The sequence below is a fragment of the Lissotriton helveticus genome, chromosome 3_1 (assembly GCF_964261635.1).
Source record: "Lissotriton helveticus chromosome 3_1, aLisHel1.1, whole genome shotgun sequence".
NCBI lineage: Eukaryota > Metazoa > Chordata > Amphibia > Caudata > Salamandridae > Lissotriton > Lissotriton helveticus.
Window position 1 is genome coordinate 415,648,229 of NC_136061.1, and position 18,946 is coordinate 415,667,174.

An 18,946-nucleotide genomic window follows, 5' to 3' on the forward strand; every position below is an offset into this window, starting at 1 on the left:
AGTGGTGAGGGCACTATCCATAAATGTTCGGTCAGCGTCAGAGAGGGTAGGAAGGGAGATATCTTTAATAAGGTCTGAGGAATCTGCTTCTGTGTATGGTGCCACCGAGCTATAGACTCAGTGAAAGTGGGCTGCAAACTGATTGACTATATCTTGGGGGTCCGTTATGGGGGACATGTCAGCACCCCTAAGCTCCGGGACGAGCCTACTAGCGTGCTCTTTTTTTATCAAGCCAGGCAATCAAGTTTCCAGCTTTGTCTACCCAGTCATAGATCCAGCCCAGTCTTTCCTGCCCCATTAGTTTGGCATGGTCGGTGACCAGAGCCTGGTATTCGTCCTGGCGTAAACGGAGTGAGTGAAGGGCTTCAGGAGTGGCATCAGAGTTCACGTCTTGTTCAAGACTATAAATATCTTGTTCCACGTCCGAGATGTTCTTTATCTTGTCCTTTTTTTTTATCCTGCTGTTAGGGAAAGGGCTTGACCCCGAACCACTGTTTTAAAGGCTTCCTATAATATTTGAGGGGACTCGATGGTGTGTTCATTTTCCACTATTCGTCAATAGACTCGACCAAGTCTTTACGTAATTTGGGGTTTTTGAGGTGCCAAGGATTTATAGGGGCAATGCTCCCTACTTGTGTGTGATAGATAACTATGTGGACCCATAGAGGGGATTTGTTGGAAATACCTCTGGCAAGATGTCGGATCTCGTGGACATCTGTGACTTGTGAAGCTGGGACAATTATAAAGTCAAGACGGGAAAGACTGTTGTGTGCCCCGGAGTGAAAGGTGTGCTGGATCTTGTCCGGATTGTAGGTTCTCCATTCATCCACTAATCCCATTGCCTCTAAAAAACTAGAAAAAGAGTGAGCGGCCTGGGGCATTGTGCGAGGGGGGTGTCTATCTAGCGAGCCTGATAAGACTGAGTTAAAGTCGCCGCCGAGCACTAGTGCCCATCAGGCAGCGTTAGCAGCATAGCACTAAGGTCAGTGAATGTTACAGATTGTAGCCCTGGAGGTGCATATATCGACAGGAAAGTAATGGTTCAGCCCTCCCAGGTGCCCGTGACCCCGACATATCTCCCCCGGTCATCTACATAGGTGGACGTAATAGATAAGAGGAATGATGGTCTTTGCATAATGCCCCCCCCTCTTGAGTTAGATGCAAAGCCTGCTTGTTCCACCATTGAGTATCCCCATCTGTGCATTGCTTTGCACATATTGCCTATAAGGTAAGTTTCCTGAAGCAATACAATATCCGGTGATAGTCTCTTGATATATGGCAACACCACACTTCTCTTAATTTTGTCCTCCAACCCGTTAACATTCCAATTTAAGATTTTGACTTATTTGTTCCGCTGTATACCCATTTACATATATGTAGAGCGTGACAGTTTGCTTCACAAACAGGGACTATACCATTGAGATAACGCAAAAAATAATAAACAAGAAAAAACAACCCCTCCCAACAACTCCCCACCCTGCTTCCCTCCACTCTGGGCTCAGAACTGCCCATATTTATAAAAATGCAGAGTGCCTGTTGCCTAACAATATTTCTAAAAGAAGAACGTGGGGGAGGCCTTAGCGCCCGTTACCCCCCTTTCCTAATGTTGCAGATTATAGGTGCATTATGTGGTAGAAAGCCAAAATAGAAAATATTAGGTACTTCAGTATTATAGTGCACAGTTCGGCGTCTTCGAATGTCAAGAGACCGTGAGCGGAGCCCAGCTTATGGAGAGAAAAGGTGGCCCGGAACCATCAAGTCATCTGACGAAGGTACACTATCTGTTTCAATGGTCGCTCGAGCTTCTTTCCGATGAGTCTCTCCAGCTGTCCAGCCGTTCAGATGCCACCTCTGGTAGGTCGAGGAAGCGGGTTTTCCCATTGGCCTTGACATGTAGACACGCAGGGAAGGGCATGGTGTATTTAATACCCTTTTCCCGCAACCTTCGTTTGACATCCAGGAATGAGCGTTGACACATCTGCACTGCTCGGGTGAAGTCTGGAAAGAAGGTAATGTCTGAGTTGTCCAGTTGGACCGGAGGAGCGACCCTGGCGGCTTAGAGAATTGTATCCCTGTCTCTGTAATTCAGCAACCAGGCCAGTATCGGACGGGGTGGGGCTCCAGGCTTTGGGTGACCTCCAGGTACCCTGTGCGCTCTCTCGATCACAAACAGCTTGGACAGTCCCTTCGGTTGCAATTTCGTCGTGATCAGGTTTTCAAGGAACAGGTCTGTGGCGGGGCCCTCCGAATTCTCCGGCACTCCAAGTACGCGGATGTTGTTGCATCTTAAGCTCCCCTCATAATCGTCCAGCTTGTCCTCTGCGAATTTACGGAATGCTTGGAGCTCTTTGACCTCAGTCTGCTCTTGCGAAGTGTCTACAACAAGGCTGGCAGTGGTGAGCTCCAGTTGTTTGACCTTTTCCCTATATTTTGTGAGGTCCGCCCTGATTAGTGTCACTTCAGAGGATAGGGCATCAATGGATGTGCGAACCCCTGTGATTGCCGCCATTAGGTCTTTCATTGTGGGCTTGGAAGGATCATGTTCTGCACCGCTTTGTTGCTTGTCGCTTGTTCCCTTCCGTTCAGGTAGGTCCGCCTTTGGACAGGTGTAACGGTTAAGCCTGCTTTGTTGGGACATTTTTGCACCTTTTGAGTTGGACATGGTGAGGCCTTTGGTCGGGCATCAGGCCAACTATGCGCTGATTGATGAATACACCGGGTCAGAATCGCTGCTCCAAAGCGCTAGCACAGGACAATGTTTAAAAAGTCACTTGAGGAATGGCGCCCAGTGCGTAGCTCGCAATTTAGGCACTTTAAAACAGGCTCTCGCAGTGGTTCATGCACTCCGAGTCGTGGGGGCCTCCTCACCTCCAGCCAGCAAGCTTGGCGCGACAAGCGTCCGGTAGTTGCATTCCAGAACGCAAGGGCACAGGAGTCAGTGTTGCTTTCCTCGGCGTAGGCCAGTTGCAGAGGCTCAGATGGAGGAGCTGGAAAAAGGCAAAGGAGGGAGAGGGGGGGCAGCACAAGGGGCCCCCAGCGGCTGGCACTGTCCAAGTGCGAAGAGTGATGGGCGCCTAGGAAAGGGGGGCTCCGGAGAAGCCCTAGCAAGCGGCCTTGTTTGTTCGACGCGAAGCCACGCCCCCTGGAATGCAGGTCTTAATCTCCTTAAGGGCCATGATCTGGCTTCCCAGAGGCCAATTGTCAAAACCTCTCTCTCTCCAGTCTATCCAGTCAGACCCTCAAATGGCAGAGGTCTTTCATTCTAGGTGCATGCATAATGTTTATAGCTGTTTCTGGGGGATTGCACTGATGTGCTCCCCTGGGCTCCGGTGTGGACTGGAGTTAAACTAGAAGTCACTGAAAGAGTTTTAGAGCAGAGAAATGCCAACTTCCTTTATGACAAATCCATCTTTACAACACAAGAGGTTTTGTCATTGTGAATCCAATTATAGGAAACATTGTGAGACTGCTCCACTGTAAACCACGATTGCAGCTTGAAGTAATTTCAACAATTTTTCATGATAACCTATGGGATGAACAAACCTCAGGTAGTGAAAACACACATGTGTTATCTTCAACACCTGGTCAGGAAACTAACATCTGTACCCCCCAGTCTTTCACCTACCACTTGCTTCACCCCCACTAAGACTTACCCCAGGAGTGCCCTAGTGGTAGTCAAAGGTCCCCTCTGGATTGGCCAGTGACTTGGACAGTGTTACACATTTACACTTTATGACAAGTGTCATATCGGGATCCTGATGACATTTATAAACAATTTGATCTATAGTCTCTTGGTTCATTAGGTTACTAGAATCTCTCAAACACATTATCTGACCCAAATATGGATACCCACTATGTATCCTATAAATATAATTTCTAAAATCTTGCAATTTGAACAAACTAGGTGGGATAAAGTGATGTTCACAGAATCACATAATGTATTGGAATAGCCAGGATTACATCTCTTAAACACGTTACTGTGTTTGTAACATCTATCTTGTTGTCTATGATAAGAACGATTGGCTGAATCATGAACATTTGACCTTCCAGGCACATATTGTTTGTTGTTTTACAGCTTTGGAGCTCAGTACTTTTAAACCATGGTCCTGTAATTAAATTGATTTCTCCATTGTTAAAAAACCGAATCAGGATTTAATATTGCTAGCCTGTTTTTAAAGCACTAGAGTGATTCACACTCTGGGAATTTGCTGTTGCACTTAATTTAACGTTTTTAGGTCTGGGTTTTGACAGCGCAGCAGTCAAACTGACTTATTGCAAACAATATTTATAGAGTGAGCTTCAGGTCTGTCCCTTTCAACCACTGGCTTTCTATACCTAGCTTTTTTTAACTGTTGGGCTGAAAACTTTGCCTTTCACCTCTCAGCAGCTCAGTCCACTGGAGTACTTACTCATCTCTCACCTAATCCTCATGGCTATTTGGCTGTATCCTTCCACCTCCACTTGAGAACTTGTACTGAACTGCTTGAGGGACTACTTTGCAGCTTTCTGTTTGCTTCTGTTGACTCCTTCATGTTTGTCTCACTCTAATGTGCTAATGCGCAGGGGCTAAAAGGGCAGACGTATATTTCTTAGGGTCTGAGTGAAGCTGGTCGAATGGGTGGTGGACCTACTATCCGGTCGGCTGTTTTTGGACTGTGAGGAACAACATCTCACATCTCCTAAAGTGATATTTGATTTTTGGTTCCTCAGTTTATATATCAAGAGTTTTAAACCTGTGTCTAACCTCAAATCAACTGGAATGAACATTGTGTTACATTCTCATCTTTGTTTAGGCTGCCTTTAGCATTATTGGCATTCTTTTAGTTGTTATCTGTAAGTGATGACGAAGGGAGGCATTGGCAGCTCACTGTTGTTTTCACTGGCATTTGACCACTTTGCCGTGCCCTGGGTAAAATATGCCCATAATAGGGAGGTGGTGCTTATCTGCACCTAAGTGCCTGACGACCTAGAACATTTCCGTTAAGACAGAGCTCTAGCACTTGCTGCAGAGATGTGAACATGATAGGTTTGAATCTCGCCATGTCAGCTCTGATTTTCTTTCCTTTAAGATGTATGAAATTGGAGCGCTGTTAATTTGAAGAGTTGCCACTTATGATTTATAGCACTTTAAGACTGTGTTGCTTTAGCTCAAAGCATTTTAATAAATAATAGGCTATTTGTTTGTAGAATTGAAACAAACTTGGACCGTGCAACAAGCGCACAATTTTCACAAAGCACCCTAGTCTTTCACACAATGCAGGAAAAGCTCATTACAAAATATGCTTACATAGTCTTAGGGACCAGGTGATGCCATGTTATTAATTACAAAGGAAAACAGCAATTTTGGTTCCAATAATCAGTCCGTATCATATAAGTAACCGATTTTGTTAACTTTGCATCTAACAAAAATAAGCGAAGTACATTTGTGTTCGAAGTACTAGGTGTATAATATTTCCTGCAAGCAATTCAAAAACTTAAGCTGGAGGCTGCATTGGTTCCAGTGTTTTAAAATTTACAAACAACCCACCAAACCACATAATGGACAGTCTTATTTATTCAACCTCTGCATCTTATCCGATTCCCTTTGGATGTTAAAGGGAATACCCAAAATATTTTACCCAAAAAAAGGTTTAAGAACTGTGCAAAGTACATAATTCAAAAGCAGATGGACCGCTATGGATAAGACAGGGGTTTTCTCTGCCCAATTTTAGTATTTTAAGGTGAGAAATGTTCAGCCTACTGATGCGTATGAAAACCCCTGTGAACTTGCCAGACAAATATGTGAACAGACACAAAACAAGTTACTTGAAAGTGATTCAGTACTGCATAAGAGATCTGAAAACTAAGAGGCAAACACAGTGCCATTCAGAAAGAATTGGAGCGGTATAATCTAATTTCCAGGACCCTGAGATGAGGCGGTCAGCAGAATGAAGAATAGCTTTACGAGCAAACCGAGGAGGAGGAAACCATACGTTTAAAGCACTCCTCTACCCAGAAGGTGAGAAAAGAATGAAAGGTCTGAAAATCAGAGGCAGGGAATAACCGAATACTAACTTTGGGAAATACAGTCTATTGTTGTCATAGTAGAAATTAAGAGGTTATAGGTGATTTAAAAAAAAGACTTTTGAAAGGTTGAGTTGAAATTCCATGCATTCTTCCACTTCCCTGAACCCTAAAAACCATTACAAGTCTCTAATGCCACCCTTCCCTGAACCGTAAAAGATCTTAACTACCCTTATTCCTACTAATCCCTGAACTCTACAAGCCACTTTCTACCTCTTAATGGTATACTTCTAGCTATAAACCCTACAAAACTCTACATCCTCTTTATGTATTTCCCCTGAAGCTCCTCTTACTACCCCTTAATGTTACACTTCTATGAAACCTAAAAACCTACCCTTTAACGCTACCGTTCTTTGAAAACATAAAACCCCATATTACCTCTTATTATTTTTATCCTTGCTGAACCCTAGAAACCCCTTACTAGCCCTTACTGCTACCCATCCCTGCTATCCTGTATTGAACCACAAAAAACGACTCCCCCTTAACCTCCTTTCCATTAACCCTAAAAACCCTTACTACCCTTTGCTTTTACCCTTCCCTGAACCCTAAAACCCCCTTACTATCCCTTATAGCTATCAATCCCTGAACCTAACTTTCCCTTATTGCCATCAAACCCTGAACCATACTAAACATTTCTACCCCTTAACACTACTCATCCCTGAACCCTTTAAAAATCCTTACTACGCCTTAATTCTCCCTTGAACCTTAAAAGTACCTAACTGTCATTTAACACAACCAGTCCCAGAACCCTGCCAACCTCATTCTACCTCTTAATCCTACCCTTCAATGAATACAAACAATCTTAGCTAGTCTCCAATTTCCTTCCCCGCCTCACTCTTCTATTATTTTAGCAGAAGATATTTTGACACAACCTTTTTATAGTCTACTTTTTCCCCACAATAATTTTACTGCAAACCTCTGAGAGGGAGGTTTAATGTGTATCATAGAAATTTCACTGTGCAATAAATTGAAACAATGATATCAATAATAAAGAGTGTTACCTGGCAAGAATTGATTCACCAATTACTAACAGAACAGGATTCTAGACAAATCACATTCAGTTGGGATTGAGTTTCAGGATGTGATGGTACATCCACCTTTCAAAAGCATGTAGACATTCCTTTAGACTGTAAACATTTACAAAGAATTATGTTTTAAAATGTAACTGAGTGTCACTGAAGATTTTTGTTTGATACTTCTACCTACAGATTCCTCACCCAGGTGTGAATAATTCTCCAGGTACCCGACTGGTATGGAAAACCTTTCTCTATAGTTCTCCCTGACCGCAGGGGATGCTGGTTTCGTGGAAAACCAGAAGTGACATCACTGTGGTGGTGCCGACTCCACATAGCCCCCCCTCCCACACACACATACACACACACACACACCCACCTTCGGGCCACCCTAGTTCCCATTTTTTTTGTACCTTTCCACGCAGTTCCAGAACTCTGTTCTCAGAAAGAATCATAAATAAACAATGTTAGTGCAAAATGTCCCATCCTAAGTAGTCCGTTAAGATTGGGAGGGGCAAATGTCGATTACTGACCCCCAAACCATGTGTCTGTGGTGCCTAGGTTCTGATAGTGACTAGAAGTCCTGTGAGTCATGCCAGAATATGTACCCCCAGGCCATAAAATAGTAGGAAGAATTGGGACCAAGGACAGCATAGACATGTGTAGGCCAAGGCCCCATTTACGGCCGTAAAGAAAGAGGTAGGGAGAATTTCTTTTAGAGAATCAAAGAAGTAGAACATCCTGGGGAGTATTATCATTTAGCAATTGCCACCCAGCCCAGTGGGGACAGTAGTCCAAAAGGGGATGGGCTGCTTGATTGATGTGGGTGCCCTTCTAGTTTGCCTTTTATTATGTCAGTTTCAGAATGGTATGTGTGTACACCCAGATACTTAAGTATCTTAGTGCCACTCATTGTTTGTAGCGCTCTTGTCCCATTGTATGTAGGGTATAGGTTTCATGTGGAATAGGTGCAACTTATTCCAATTAACCTCTGGGTTGGACCAGATATTGTTCCAATGTCTCGATTAGTTCTGGGAGGGAGTTACAGGCTTGGCATTAGTAAATTAATGTATAATTTGCATATTATACCCCAGTATTGAGCTCTCACACAGAAGTTAGGGGTTCCATGGCCTTCACAAATATCAACGGGGATAAGGGACAGCCTTGATGTGTCCCCCGTTGTATAACCAGGCTTTCTGAGATGTCTGTCCCATTTTGACTTTTGCCGATGCCTGGTTGTAAAGTGTCTTGATTCAACAAAGGAAGTTCAGACCTAAACACAGCTCTATTAGCACATGTAGTAGGTACGGCAATGAGAATGTTGAATGTCTTCTCGTTGTTTAAGGAGACTGCTAGGCAGAGTCCTCAGAGACTACCTTGCCATCACGCATCAAGCTCAGCAGTTGGCGAATATTGAGAAAGGTGATCATCTCTGGGGTCATCCCGTTCTGATCCTTGTGAAACAATGTTCCCAATATGGGCATTAACCTGTTTGCCAGTATCTTGCCTAGCAGTTTATAGTGCATATTAAGGAGGGAAAGGATTGGTAAGAGGAACATCAGTCGATTCCCCTCCTGGTTTGAGAAACACCCCTATTAATGCTTCTTTCATGGAATTTGGTAGCCTGCTGGCTGTCCTCGCTCCTCATACACTCAATGTAGTTTATACGGTACCTGTGCACTACACATGGCATACAATTCTATTGGAAGCCTGTCTAACCCAAGCGTTTTATTTCTTGCCATTTGGCAAATTCCCATATGTATTTCCTCTGCCTGAAGTGGCAACTTCAACTCATTGCATTGCAAAGAATTAAGTTTGCGTCTGAATTCCAAGGACATAGTCACGTATGTGTTGGGCAGTTTTCAAGTTGGGATTGGTGTCTAGTAGTACTTGGTGAAAGCTACTCTATGTCCAGTTCTGAAAGTGACATGTCAGTCTGCAGCTTCTAGCTTTGGGCAAAGGGGTGTGTGTGTGTGTGGTGTGGTGGGGTGGTCTCCAGTTTCAGTTTCCATAACACAATGTCCCTTCCCCACAGGCCACGGCCTGTAAGTTGTGTATAAGGGTCGGGCTTAGTTGTTCTAAGAAGCTAGAATGATTTACGTGAGGAGCGTAGGTTGCTAGTAGTATTAATTATTCTCCATCCAACTGTCTATCTACCCTCTTGATATGATTTAAATTTTCCCATAACAAAGCAGACGCTGAGGCTATCCATATCAACACCCCAGGAGGCATATGAATGATGAAAGAATGAAACAATCTTGTATAGCAAAACAGCTGCTCTCTGAGGAGCACCCTGGCGCTGTGAGCTGGGTTAAGATAGCAAGTGGCTTAAAGATTGAAAGGATGTGTTTTTAGCCTTTTCTCAAATATGTCCACAGTAAGAATCTGTGAATATGCTGAGTTGTTTGTGCCATAAATCTGTCCCTGCAATCTCTTATGAAGCTTGAGCGGTTCCTCTTGCACTAGATGTGTTTCCTGTAGGAAGTGTGTGTGTGTGTGTGTGTGTGTGTGTGTGTGTGTGTGTGTGTGTGTGTGTGTGTGTGTGTGTGTGTGTGTGTGTGTGTGTGTGTGTGTGTGTGTGTGTGTGTGTGTGTGTGTGTGTGTGTGTGTGTGTGTACACACACTGCATGGCAACATTTAGGGGTCATAGCAAAACACACAAGTGACACTTCACCTGATTCCTGGCTGCACAGTAGAAGTTAATTTCACAATGTACATAAATATACAAAGTTACAACTTGTATATTTCTCAGTTCACATTCAATGATTTATTGAATGATATATCTCATGTAAACAAGCAAAAATTGTGATCGTAGCTTATAACAAAATCCCATTCATTTCAAAGGATAATGTACAACATTTCTTGAAGTTAGACTTCAAACTCATTTAGGGGGTCGCCATGCCCCGCATATTAACGTTCTGATGGTATGGGAAGGGGTATGAGTTCTGTTGGCTTGTGTTAGTTTGTGCCGTGGTGTGATATTATACGTATCTCCTTGTGTATATGCACTGTATCGTTGCCTAGGTGCCCGCACCTTCCCTTGACCCTTCTCAAGTATGTCTTCTGTCTTAGGGTATTAGATATGTTTGGTGGAGTTCTGTGGTGTACCGTGAGCAGTATATAACCATCATTAATTATATCCCCTACAACAGTTCTTCCCCTGCAGGCATAGTGTATCTCTTATATAGTTCCCGTAACAATAGCTAACTGTAAAAAACACGAGCAATGTGGTATGTTGGCGTGAGTAAAAATCAGGAGAGGGAGGGAACAGGGAAATGGAGGTTGTGACTTACCCTCCTCTTATACAGTGTCACAATCAAGAGAGAGTCAACCTCAAGTCATCTGAGGTGTACTGGATATAGGGGAAGGATCCCTTCAACAGACTCTAACTCATTGAATGTTATCCTGTGACTTGCCTCATCACAAAGTTCTTCCTGACCCTCTGAGGGACAGGGCGTGCAGTGACCTCTTTGCTTACAAGGGAGCATTTTTAGGTCTCGTGACCTTAAATGCGCGCAAGCGCATTGAGGAACGAGAATTCAAGTGCTCAAAATGCTCATGAAACCACCAGCTTTTTGCTGGCGTTTTCATGCAGTTCATGTGAACCACGTGTTCAAACATGAACGCGCATCAGCCTCCCTCCATTTGCCGCACAGCACATCAAAGGGCTTCGCCCAGCGTGCGCTCTGCGGCTTCTCGGCTTCTCCTCCCCCTCCCCAGCCAGCTTCCCCCAGGCCGTGTTCCCTCATCCCTTGCACCCCCTCCAATTATCGCACGTCACGACCAGAAGATTTGTTTTTTTTAGAACAACCTCGTACAGCTCTAGCCTTGACTTTTCTTGCTCCGTCTCTTCTCCAGTGTCTTCCTTCTCGTCCATGTCTCCCTGGTCTTATCTGCCTTTTTTTTTTACCTCTACTTGTAATTGCACACATGTCACTTTTTCCTCTTGTAACGTATCGCTTGCTACCTCTTGTATTTTGTTTGCTTTTGGCACATGCACAATTGTCATCTTTGCCTCATGCAATGTAACGTTTGCTTTTGTAACACGTTCACTTGTAATTTTCTCCTCATGTAACGCTACTGTTCCCATTGTGAAGCGCTTTGACACCTTCGGGTAAAGTCCGCGCTATATAAAAACGCATAAAGTAAATAAAAAAATTAATCAAATCTATTCTCCCTTTCAACAGCTGTCAACGTCTAGCCTCCTGTCACTGCTCTTTCGTGTCCATGTCTCCTCCGTTCACCCTCTCTCTACTCTGGCTTCTCCAGCGCCGTCGCATCTTTCTTAACCTCCCGCTCTCGCTTGAACTCTTTCTTCCGTGGTCTACTGTTCGGGATCTCCAGGATCTCAGCGTTCCCAAATCCCAAGTCTCTGTCTCCCTCTCTGAATAACAACTCCACGCTTGCCCCTGTTGGTGGGTCTCCCTCTTCGGGACTCCAGCATCTGTCTCCTCACCTCTTCCCGCCCTTCAACGCTCCTCCCTTTATCTGGCCTCATACTGTGTCGCTCCGAACTCCGCACTTCCCTGCCTTTGCATCTCTATCTCTGCCCCCCCCCTGACCCCCCACCCCTTGTGCTCTTAACCTCTCCTTCCCAATTCCGTCCTGCCCTCCAGGTACACCTGGTTCTCACTCCACAGAGTCCACACACCCCTCTGCCACCTCCACTCACCTCACCCACTCCCGCCGCCAGGGCTACAGATGCCTACAGGCCGAGCAGAGCCGGCCTCACGTACACACTCATTATCTGAGCCCAACATGGCCACTCCACTAAAGCAAATACCTCCCCATCTATAAATATTCAACATTTTGGTATCTAACTACCAGTGCAGGTTTGACAACAGCCAAACAATTCCTACTCTGAGTGTGCATCAATCTTAGCACACTTTTCATGAAGAAGTTTATTAAGAAATGATAAAGCCTTGAAAAAGCGACTATTGAACATTGCGTGTTGGCTTTTTTTTATTTTTTAACACTAAACGGACCCTGAAAAATATCTGATGAATATAGATAGGATGCTTTGAACTGTTATTTATCAGAGGAATAAAGAAGCTCAAAAGAACAAGCATTGGAAATGCAATAGCTCTCGCAATAACGCGAGTCTGAACTACTAGCATTGTAAATGATAATGCCCTTTATTTTTGCGTTCTGGTTTTTGGAACATAAATAAAAGGCTTTGTCATTTACAAGGCCTAAAGCTTAAATTTGCGTTAAAACGAGACCTATTGCATTGCAAATGCTTGTTTAGGAAAAAGTGTGTGGGATCTATATGAGGAGATCTTTAAAAATTGTAGGTGGTGCCCAATGGGGAAAGGGTGGCTGGCTATATATTTAATCATTCATACCATGCCACACACAGGCACAGTAAACTACCATATTAATCTTTCTTGGAAGTGGGTCCATTAATTTATTGGAAGCCTGGCCTCCTATAGGGATCTCTAAAGGGAAGTGTGCCAAAGTCATAGCCCATTTCCCCCAGTTTTTAATCTTGCTACATAGACCTGTAAATATATACTGATTTGGGCACGAGTAGGCAGTTTATAAGATTACCTCATATAGATCCCATACCCTTTTTCCTTATGAAGTGCTCCCTTTTAAGGAAAGAGGGTGCAGCATGCCCCAAGAGAGGTCTTTTCCCTATGTCCAGTGGGCTCACCCTAGAGGACTTGAGGTTGACTATCTCCTGTATATGGAAGCGCGTCATACGGCTGAGTGTCCCATCTCTACTGCAGTCCCCTTAATTACTGTCTGCCACCCCTACAATTGCTCATCACCATCTTCTCCACCCTTTGAGACTCACTCACTCCTTATTGAGCCAGGAAAGTGTCCAATTTCGGATGTGATATGATGTTGTCTGACAATTAGGGTGTCAGAAGAAGGCCTTGTCGTGGGGTTCCTTCAGAGGACCCGGATCTGCTGGAATCTAATTCTGAATCCGACCCTGTTCTGACCGTAATGCTATGTTGTATGACTTCCGTTTCCACTTAGACCCTCACTTTGGCAGCCTGGTCCTCCGTTGGCCGGCTGGGGGATATCTTGCCCCGTTGCCTGGTCTGTTTCACGTGTGCCCACCTCCCACCAGGTGATCCTCTCTCAGTCGTGATCTTGGCCCCCTTTGATTGCAGCCATATAAAAGCTTCCGCCAAGGTTTGGAAACAATTTGTTTTGTCTCCTTCTGTCACTCGCACCTTAGCGGGGAAAAGGAGAGCATATCCCAGGCACATGCTTTTCACCAGCTACTTCACTGCTGTGAAGGAATTGCAGTACTTCTGTACCTCTTCAGTGTACTTAAGGTAGGCAGTTATTGTTGCGTTCTGTTGGTGGTATGACCCTTTAGTGTGGAAAAGTTGCATGATGAGGTACCTTTTGCCGTAATTGGGTGTGGCTATGACTGGGCACGGGGCAGTTCCTGGTGGAGGCCGCCAGCTATGCAGTCGGTGCGCCCACTCAACAGACAATAAGTTGGGGAGCCTTCTAACAAGAACAGTCTCTGTTAGCCACTTCTCCACAAGAAGTTCCATATTCAGCCCTTCTGCTAGTTTCAGTATCCCTAGGAATTGAATATTATTACGTCGGGATCGACCTTCAACATTTTGCATCTGTCGCTGCAGCTTCTTCACCTCTGCTCGTAAGTCTTGCATTTAAGTGTACATCTCCTTAATCGTGGGTCATAGTAGGGTTACGGTTCATTCCATGTTGTCCACTCGGTCTACTAGTTTCCATGGCCTGCTCGCAGTAGGTTTACCCAGGGCCGGACTGGGAACCGAAACTGGCCCAGGCAAACTTCTCGCCGGCCCCCAGAGGGGGGGGGAAGGTAAGAGGGGGGATTACAGCCGAGCAGTTCTTTAGGGTTTCGACTGATTGTGTTACAAGGGGCGATATTGCTGGCCCCCGGTAACAAAAACGGCCCCACAGGGGACCAAAATCGGCCCCCACCCTAGCTGCCCACCGGGGAATTGCCCGGTGCCTGCTACTACCAGTCCGGCCCTGGGTTTACCTCAATAGTGACTGAGTCCATTTTTGTTTCCTGTACCATTTTGTTGTCTTGTATCTCTTGGAGGAGTATTTCAAATTGTTTTGTGTGTTTCTCCAGTATGCACTCCAGTGGCTTAGAGGGTTCCCACCGATAATTGCGACATAAGCATCTCTGCTATATCCATGGATGAAGTAGGTATTGACTTGGGGCCTTTAGGTTTGACCATCACTGGAGGTTGTGGGGTACCAGTCAGGTCCACTATCGCACAGTTCGCAGGTGCTCTCTGTGCTGGTTGTTTTCGTTGGGGTTAGTAGTGGGTCCATGGGTTCAGACTATTCAGGGGTGTTTGCTTGCATGGAATCCCCCTGTTTCTCAGCTCAGATCGTTCACCAGGTCCCCTGCCTCTGGTGTAGTAGTCTGGAGAGTAGGGTAGGGTGGGGTGGGCGAGCTGGCCGAGGTCAGTGCGCTTTCAGATATTCCACATTCTCCCCTGGTCTAGTGGTTCATGATCACATGGGAGCGAGAGGGGAAGGCTTTACATGTCCCCTTACCCTTGTGTGTTTCGACTGGGCTGCGCTGCAGGGAGACAATAATTAGGGGGAGGGACCAACTAGTTATGTTGCTGCCACACCCGCAAGCTCACACTGGAGCCTCTGCCCCATTATTTAACGTAATTGGAGGCCCCGGCAATGAATCCGTGGGCACCCTGTGCCTTCCTATGGCTCAAAAATTCCTGTGGGTCATGGGGAAATCAGGCGGATCCACTGACCAAATCCAAGTTCTCTGAGGTCCAGAGAGCCCCAGACCGACTGAGTTGGTAGTTGAGTTGGTAGTTTCGGGTTGCTGTTTCTGCCCCTAGTGACACTCATGCTTCCCTAAGGCCTTGTCAGTGTTTTTGTTGCAGGCACCGACTGCAGAGAATTTCTAGCCTGCATCCTCAAGTTATCAACTCCTAGCTGCCTCACCGCTAACCGCAAGTCTGATGCCTCATGGCCCTGAGGCCAGATCAAGCCCTTGTCTGCCACAGGTATCCAGGCCAATGTTCTCTCTCATCTGTCGTCCACGTGGGTACCTTCCACTTCCCTCTCTGCAGCGCCAGGTGTGGTTCGCGGCTGTGTTCTGTTGCTATTGTTCGCGTCCACAGGATTTGCTACAGGTGCTTCCTGGTCACGGTGTCGGTTTCCTTCTCTCAAACTGCCTCCTTAAATGTCGCCTGGGTTCAAATCTGGTACAGCTCCCAGTGCCAATCCGGGGTCACCTAATCTGGTCGCACTGGCTCGTGTTCCACTGGGCGTCAGCTGGGTGTGGGCCATATTATGAAGGATGTTTGGCCTGGATGCAAACTGAGCTTATTACAACACGTCTGTGGCAGACACCATCTTGGACACGAATATTTAGTATTGATTGTAAAGAAAACAGAGGTATCTATGTGGATGTTGATATGTTTCGTTTGTATAATGAACATTGTTGAAAGTATTTTGTTCATGATTGATTATTTGAAGGATTTGAAATTTTGCATAGCGCCATGTGTCATTATTGATCACTTTAAAAGGTTAGACAGAAGTACAGGAAGATGGAGTTTTCATATAGCCACCACATGTAGGTGGTGTAGGGTGAAGGAAAGAAATTAGGCAGACTGCCACAACTGTGTACTTTTGGGGAAGGGCCGGGGCAAGGACATTTGATTGTAATAAAAGATTTTAAAGTCTGAAGCCGGGCGATTATCAAGCTGTCAGAAATGGATGAGTCGGTTCCACTAAAAGGGAACCAGAAGCAAACAGTGTGCTAGCATAGATTTGTTGCAGTGTTGGTTTGGGGCTATTCTACCACAGGCAAACGGGAAAAGGTAGTGCACACGAAGCAAAGAGCTGCAAATTTGATGTGTCAAGTAGTGTTCAAAGCAATTTTTTTCTTGTAGTGGAACCTATGTCAGGTCTTCAAAGTGGATAGTGATTTGTACATCAAACTTTAATTGTTCAGAAATATATGATGCTTTTAGTTTCTTTCTCAAGTATGCTACAAGTTTGAAGGTGGTATTTTTTTCCTACTCTTTAAGTATTACCATGCTTCTTTTGGTGGGGGCGAGCTATTGCTTCTAAAAGAGAATTGCGCGAAACAAATATGTTTGTGTTCCTGATCTGTCGTGGTACAACTGAAAAACTCTGTTTTGGGAAGCAAGTGACTGTGCACAACTTTCATTAAGTATACTACAAATGCTTTTTAGAAAGTTGTTTTTGGCATTGTTTATGGTTAAACCTTTCACTGAACTATGTTAATGTCAGTAGCAAATGTTGCCATCACATTCATCCAACCAATATTTATTTAAATGCAAATACTGGTGTTGGCTGTACTATGTAGTTTAGCTGTGGCCCGAACTATGAAGCTGATGCAACATATAGTATTTGGACAAGATGTACAACATGTGGTCTGAGATCCTATTCAAATCTAACGTCTTTCAGCATAATGAGGACATCTTAAAACAAGTGACATAGTTTCATACCGTTTATAACATTGATAAATCTATTTTTCTTTTTCAGGCCAGTCACGTGGGTTCCACAAAGAGGAGATAATCGTGATTGCCTTGGGATCTGTCTCTGTGATAGCAATTTTGATTGCGGCTTCTTTTTTTGGATACAGGATGTGTGGAGGTATGAAGTAGAAATAAAGAGAATGCGCTTACCTAGTGCAGTTATGACAAAAGTGGCGATATTTATTTATCAAGTTTTGTATAGCTTGATCTTGACCCGAAAGTGTCAACTGCATGAGTTACATTTATACATTATGTGTATATATATATATATATATAACTATATATATATATATATAGTTATATATATATATATATATATATATATATATATATATATATATATATGCCACAATCCTGAATACGGTCAATATCTCGATCATCCACACAGGTACGGACCGCAAACGTAGAGATTTGCAAATCTTCTTTATTTAGTGCAGTTTACAGTGCAAGTGCGATGTCATATTGCAGCAAGTGCCCAGCCTGACGCGTTTCGACTGCCCCACGGCTTGATATATATATATATATATATATATATATATAAAACCATTTTTGAGATAGATACAGTACATATATAAATAGTGCAATACAGAATTGGCAGAGCAGCAAGTGTACAGATTACATGTGGAGTACATAATAGTATATAAGGACACTTTCGACTGTCAGTAGTCTAGACGGTAAGGGCACAGTTTTCACTGTGGTAGTGCTGCTCAGATATGTTTAGAGGTTGTTGGGAGTTAGCCAATCCACCAGTCAGATGGTTTGTGGCTATGGTTTTACAATAGATGTAATGCATCATACAGTAATCCCAGTAGCAAAAATCAACGCTTTATATGTTTACCAATAATTATTTTGGACTTCAATATGCAATCAAAACACATTTGAGCCATTAATATGCCTTTGCACTAGTTACCCTTTTATTACTATTAGGTGCTTGGTTCTTCTTCATTTTAAGGAAATCGTGTATACGAAGATGATATATCACACTGTCCTTCTTCATCCCGACAGAAAGCATGGTCAGAGTAGTGGGCACAGCAGTTAATGCACAATTTGAATACAGAATGACACTGTGTATCTCACAATGCCCAAAAGATGCACTCACAAATTACAAGAAACTCAATCGGGGGTAAAATGTTGTGAGAGATAATTCTCATGTTAGCTGCTAGTACTCCATTGCAGCCTCTATTCATGTATATAGTAGACTAGGCTGTGTGATCATCTATGGGTGATTTGGTAGTACTGGCCCAGAAACTGTATTTTAGTGAGGGCAAAGTCCGTACGGCACTGATGGCTGAGTCTGAAAAGCACTGCTATTGGACCATCGGATCACTAAAAACATCTTGTTTTTCAAAACGACTCGGACTTCATAATTCTTCCACATTTACGGAGTCATTCCTTGATGGATTGAGTGCCTTGGAGTTCATTGATTTGTGGAGCACACTCTGTCAAGAACTTGATTCTGTTTGGCAGTGTTGCCATAGAAATACTGAACTTTATTAAAGTAGTATTGTGCTTTTTTTGAAGTCTTTTTATTGCCCACAGGAGACCGTAAGCAAGGGCTACACAGCATGAATATGATGGAGGCAGCAGCATCTGAGCCCACGCTGGATTTGGACAACTTAAAATTATTGGAGGTAAGAACTCGAAACAAACTTTGGAGAAAGACAATAGTTTGTATGTTCAACAAGAACCTAAGAGAGTTTTTACTCAAAACTCAGAACATTAGATGAGGATTTAAGTGCAAGATTTGCACGTTGGGTGACTAGTACACCTTGATATAACATGCAGAGCCTATCACCGGTAGTACTGGTTGATGGAAAATTAGAGTATTTCCTTTTGCATCCCTGTTAATGTCTCTCAGCTGGTGTTTTTTCCACTTGTAGTGTTTATTTTTAAAATGCTGAATTATGCAGAATAGATTAGCAGCAGAAGCTGCTACAATGTTATTCCCTGATCATGTACATCATTAACGAGTGACTCGGGGCGATTCTGAGATAAAAGTGCTGCTTGTAGGCATAGGGATATGGAATTGGTTGATGTAGTGAAAGATAGCCATGCCTCTTTTGCCAGATATCTATAATCGGGGAATTATACACTTTTTGCTTTATCAAACTCCCACAGTGAAACTTCTCTCACGAATATATTCTGTGTGACACAATACCAGTAAAGTTATGTTTGCATATATGTAGTATCCAACATTCTTAACTAAAAGTATGTATTGTGGTATTAAAATATAGTTTCTATTTTTTATGACATTTGCAAACCTGTTAACCTTCAGCTTTGACGTTCATCATGTCACCCGAATGACAGTATAAAATCATAAATACATCTTTAACATATGTGTTACTGATTGTACCTATATGTGGA

General features: G+C 43.9%; 1 protein-coding gene across 4 annotated transcripts in view; it reads left to right on the top strand.

The window, feature by feature from the left end:
• BMPR2 (bone morphogenetic protein receptor type 2) overlaps nt 1-18,946 on the top strand; it is a 546,503-nt gene that overhangs the window by 387,183 nt on the left and 140,374 nt on the right. For all 4 annotated transcript variants that reach the window (XM_078680234.1, XM_078680236.1, XM_078680235.1 and 1 more), the window contains exons 4-5: nt 16,590-16,700; nt 18,122-18,213. In XM_078680234.1, the coding sequence (XP_078536360.1) occupies nt 16,590-16,700; nt 18,122-18,213 (203 nt within the window). The remainder of the gene's footprint in view (nt 1-16,589; nt 16,701-18,121; nt 18,214-18,946) is intronic.